The sequence below is a fragment of the Trypanosoma equiperdum genome (genome assembly GCF_001457755.1).
Source record: "Trypanosoma equiperdum strain OVI genome assembly, contig: ctg_1062, whole genome shotgun sequence".
Lineage (NCBI taxonomy): Eukaryota > Euglenozoa > Kinetoplastea > Trypanosomatida > Trypanosomatidae > Trypanosoma > Trypanosoma equiperdum.
In genome coordinates, this window is record NW_027123019.1 from 365 (window position 1) to 4167 (window position 3803).

General features: G+C 43.7%; 2 protein-coding genes across 2 annotated transcripts; both read right to left on the reverse strand.

Moving 5' to 3' along the window:
• Positions 1 to 88: 88 nt before the first annotated feature.
• On the reverse strand, positions 89 to 1906 carry TEOVI_000566700 (CYTH domain containing protein, putative; the record flags this gene model as incomplete). The annotated part of the gene is made up of 1 exon (XM_067220138.1): positions 89 to 1906. One exon carries the CDS (start codon positions 1904 to 1906, stop codon positions 89 to 91), a length of 1818 nt encoding a protein of 605 aa, XP_067076239.1.
• A 530-nt stretch (positions 1907 to 2436) lies between these two features.
• TEOVI_000566800 (uncharacterized protein) lies at positions 2437 to 2751 on the reverse strand (the record flags this gene model as incomplete). Its single annotated transcript, XM_067220139.1, has 1 exon — positions 2437 to 2751. One exon carries the CDS (start codon positions 2749 to 2751, stop codon positions 2437 to 2439), a length of 315 nt encoding a protein of 104 aa, XP_067076240.1.
• Positions 2752 to 3803: the final 1052 nt, after the last annotated feature.

Here is a 3803-nt window from a genome sequence, read left to right on the forward strand (position 1 = left end):
GTAAACGGAGGGCAAAAAGGGGAAAGGTCGTTCCCTCCAAAGTAATATATATTTTAATATAATAATAGTAATAAATCTATTGATAGTTTTACGCTGCAGCCAAGGAAGGATGATACTGCCCCATGCCAGCAGACATAACTACCTCCCACTGCACTTGGCGCTGGTGAAGCTGAGAAACCAGCCAGTCCTCTGCTGTAGCAGCCAAACCTTCAGGAAGTCCAGCCAACTTCACTTCATACGATTCCGTCTCTGATGGTTCCCGCGGGAAGGGAGAGCAGCCACGGGGGTTAAAAATGGAGCAACAACGTTCCTCTGATGCCCTTTTTGCGACTTTCACAGGATCACTACCGGTATCAACCATGATGCGGTTTAACTGGATGGAAAATTCACCTCTACATCCCGCGCTAGACGGTCCATGAAAAAGAGTGAATTCCACATCGGGTGGTCGTGCCGCCACCTTTCCCGCGTTACCGTTCTGTGTTCTCTGGGAGTCTTCCACCATTCTTCTCTCGATAATCTTACCATTATATGTGATGCGATGCGTTTTACAGTAACCCACGATGGTTAGCTTCTGCAGTCCCATGTCCTGTCGTAGCAAATGACCAAGACTACTCTGAGAAGATAGTGAATTCAAAAATTTATTAGGGTCACGGAGCATAAGTCGAGCTACATCACCGGATATGTACGCGCGTCTCCGCTCGTAGCCCTTCACACCACCAGCGCTCCATTTTTCTTTCCGAAGCTCGAGGCTGAAGGCGGTAGGGGGGTTGCAACATCTCAACCGTAGTGTATACTTTTTAGCTGCCAAGGTTCCATTGGGGCGATCATCGAAAAAATAGTTTTCAAAATACTCTTCGTCACCATGATTGCCCTCTCGAATTCTCTTTAATCGTACGCTCTGCGAATGTGTCATTCGGGAAGCCTGTGAAGTAAGTGGCCCCAACCCTAACAAGGAAGATGCCATTTGCGTCACTCCAAAGGTAGGCTTATCGTTATCTACAGGTGGAGCCCCGCGCTTTGGAATCGGATCGAGACTGATCTCATTCTCCTCGTTTTGCCATCTACATACCTCTTCATAACCCTTGTTTCCCTTGATGCGGAGACGTACACACTGGGATTCTTCCTTCATTTCTTCAAGCTCCAAGGTGCGGGTCATGAAGCGATTCAGCTTTCCAGATAAGCTGTGGGTAAATTCTATGCCTTTCTCGTTCAGGTAATCCATCAAATCTTGACAGACGTCTGCGAGTGGATCAGTAACACCTTGCATTTCTACTTCATAAGATTTGAAATCACCCATTGGTACTTCATCCACATAAAAGCGTGGTGGGTCTGATTTATTCTTTTCCGATGCAACATCTTTGTCGGAACTGTGTGCGCTACCAAAGCCAAGATGTGGCACAAACTTGTATTGCCTTCGAGTTGTCTCAAAACTGGCAAAGCGCGTCAGTACCAACTCCTCGCCATATTCCTCAGAAGCCCTTGTTAGATATTCCAAAACCGTCTTAGCAGGTTCATCGCTGCTACGATTCTTCAACACGCTAACCAATGAATCTTCCTGCAGCATGTCATCAACATCTTTCGGTGTAAACGGAAACATTTCAAAAATGCCAGCAGTTTGTCCACCGACATCGACCGAACTGTTAGTCTTGAGAGTGAGAGAAACATGGCAAAGCATATTCGAGCCCTGAGCGCCTGCCAACTTCTCATCTTTACCGTCGGAAGACTTAAAAGGCACACGAAGCCGAAGCTGCACGTCCTTCGCCATCAAAAGGAAGTTAGGTGTATCAAAGTAAAAATCTTCATACTTCCACGTGCGTAAATGGAATGGCCGCAGCAGCTCCAACAGGCGTCGGAAGTCATCTTCGCTTTTCAAGAGCAGCTTAGCGTCCACTCGCATGCGTGTCATTTTCCCTTCTTTGTTCCACTCTCCTATCGTTTTGCTTCCCGTGTTGCTTAACAGATACTCAACGGTGCTACTCCAAATCGCGGTTTACAAAAGGGGATAGATGAAATAAACAAGCAAGCAAGCAAGTTAAAATTTATACTAACGAAAAAAAAAAAAACACCACGACCAACAGCAGTAGCGGAAAGTAGCAGATGCTTCCGCCGCATGAGATCTCTCTCTCCCCTCCTCCTCCCTCCCTCCTTCCCTTCGTGTGGATACTTCCATCCAATGAACAGTTTCGCATTTCAAATTCTGTAGAAGCGGAAACAGCAAAAAACAAAAAAAAAAGAAAAGAGGAAAGAAAGGGAAAGAAAGGGAAAGAAAGGGAAAGAAAGAAAGAGAAAGAGAGGGGATTTCTTTTCTTTTCTTTTCTCCTCTTTTCTTTTTTAAAAGAAAAAAAAGAAAAAGGAAGTAAAGAACGGAGAAATGTCCATACACCAGCCACGAACAAGTGCTCCGAGTTCGTTACTTCCCCTTCTACTACAACCTTCTCACATGTTTGCCACAGGTTCTGGCATTTCCACCATAAGCAACGTATCATTACTGTAATCCACCATCATGAGGGCACGTACAGCAAGAATGACAGCTACCGATACAAAAAGAGCACTGAAAATACCAATTAAATATTGTCGGGATTCGGAAGACATCGGCTCTATTGGTGAAGGAGCCACCGGTACATCACCAAACTTTAATCGACGAGGAAACGCTGCAGAACCCGCACCGGCCATCGCAGCTGACGCGCACATCGTCGCAAACAACAGCGGTCCCACAAGCGTAATTAACCCAAAAGACGCCAGTCGTTTCATTGCTCGTATTTGCCGTACGCAAGAAAAAAAAAAAGAAGTCAAAGATGTGGGAGGAAAGAAAAAAAAGAGAGAAAACGCGAAACAACGGGTCCTAATATTGTCTATTGTTGTTCCTCCCGCTTTGTTTTTGCCGCTGAAATATAACTTCAACACGGCGAATTCACACGCTAGTTTTGTTGTCCCTGTCTTTCAATCTTTTCACTAGTTGTTTATTCCCTTTATTATTATTATTATTATTATTGTTGTTGTTGTTGTTATTGTTTTTTTTTTCCTTCTCCCTTTCCTCTCTCCCTCTCTCTCTCTCTCTCTTTACCTCTTTATCCTCAACTAACCTTCTTCCTTTTTAGCGTACTTTCCTTTTACGCTGTCGTATCCACTTGATGTTTCCCCCGCGCGCGATACGCAACGCAAGCAAATGTCACGTGTTGTAGTAGCCGCCAAAGTTATAATTACACGCACCAATGTGCAAATAAGTGCTACAGAAAAAATAGAGCGAATCGAAAAAATAAATAAATAAATAATAACCAATAAGAAGGGGAGAAGGGAAATTGAAGTGATTTGAGGTTCGTAAACGGAAGTGGAAGTACCAACAAACAAACAGACAAGTAAAAAAAAAAACAGAGGCAGATATAAACACATACACACACGGGCAAGGATCGAGAGAAGGAGAGGAGGGGGATTAAATTAATAAAAGAAAAAAAAACAGCAGAGAAAAGAGTTCAGTACTGCAAGGCTTCGCGAAGGCGAATGGTTGCACTAAATCCCAAACGTGGTATGACGGAACCCATCGAGAGGATTTCGGATAAATGAAAAAAAAAAGTTCTCTGCTAAAAGAAGCGGAATGCACAACCGCATTTATACGCACACACGAACACCAATACTGGCACCATTTATTTATTTATCTCGTTCACTTGTCCTTGTTGTTTCTGCTGTTGGGAAAGGGGGAAAACGAACATTCATAGCAATGTTTATACAGGAACAAAAGAGAAAGAAAGAAAGAAAGGACAAGAGGGAGAGAGGGAAGGTAAAAATAACTATATATATATATATAT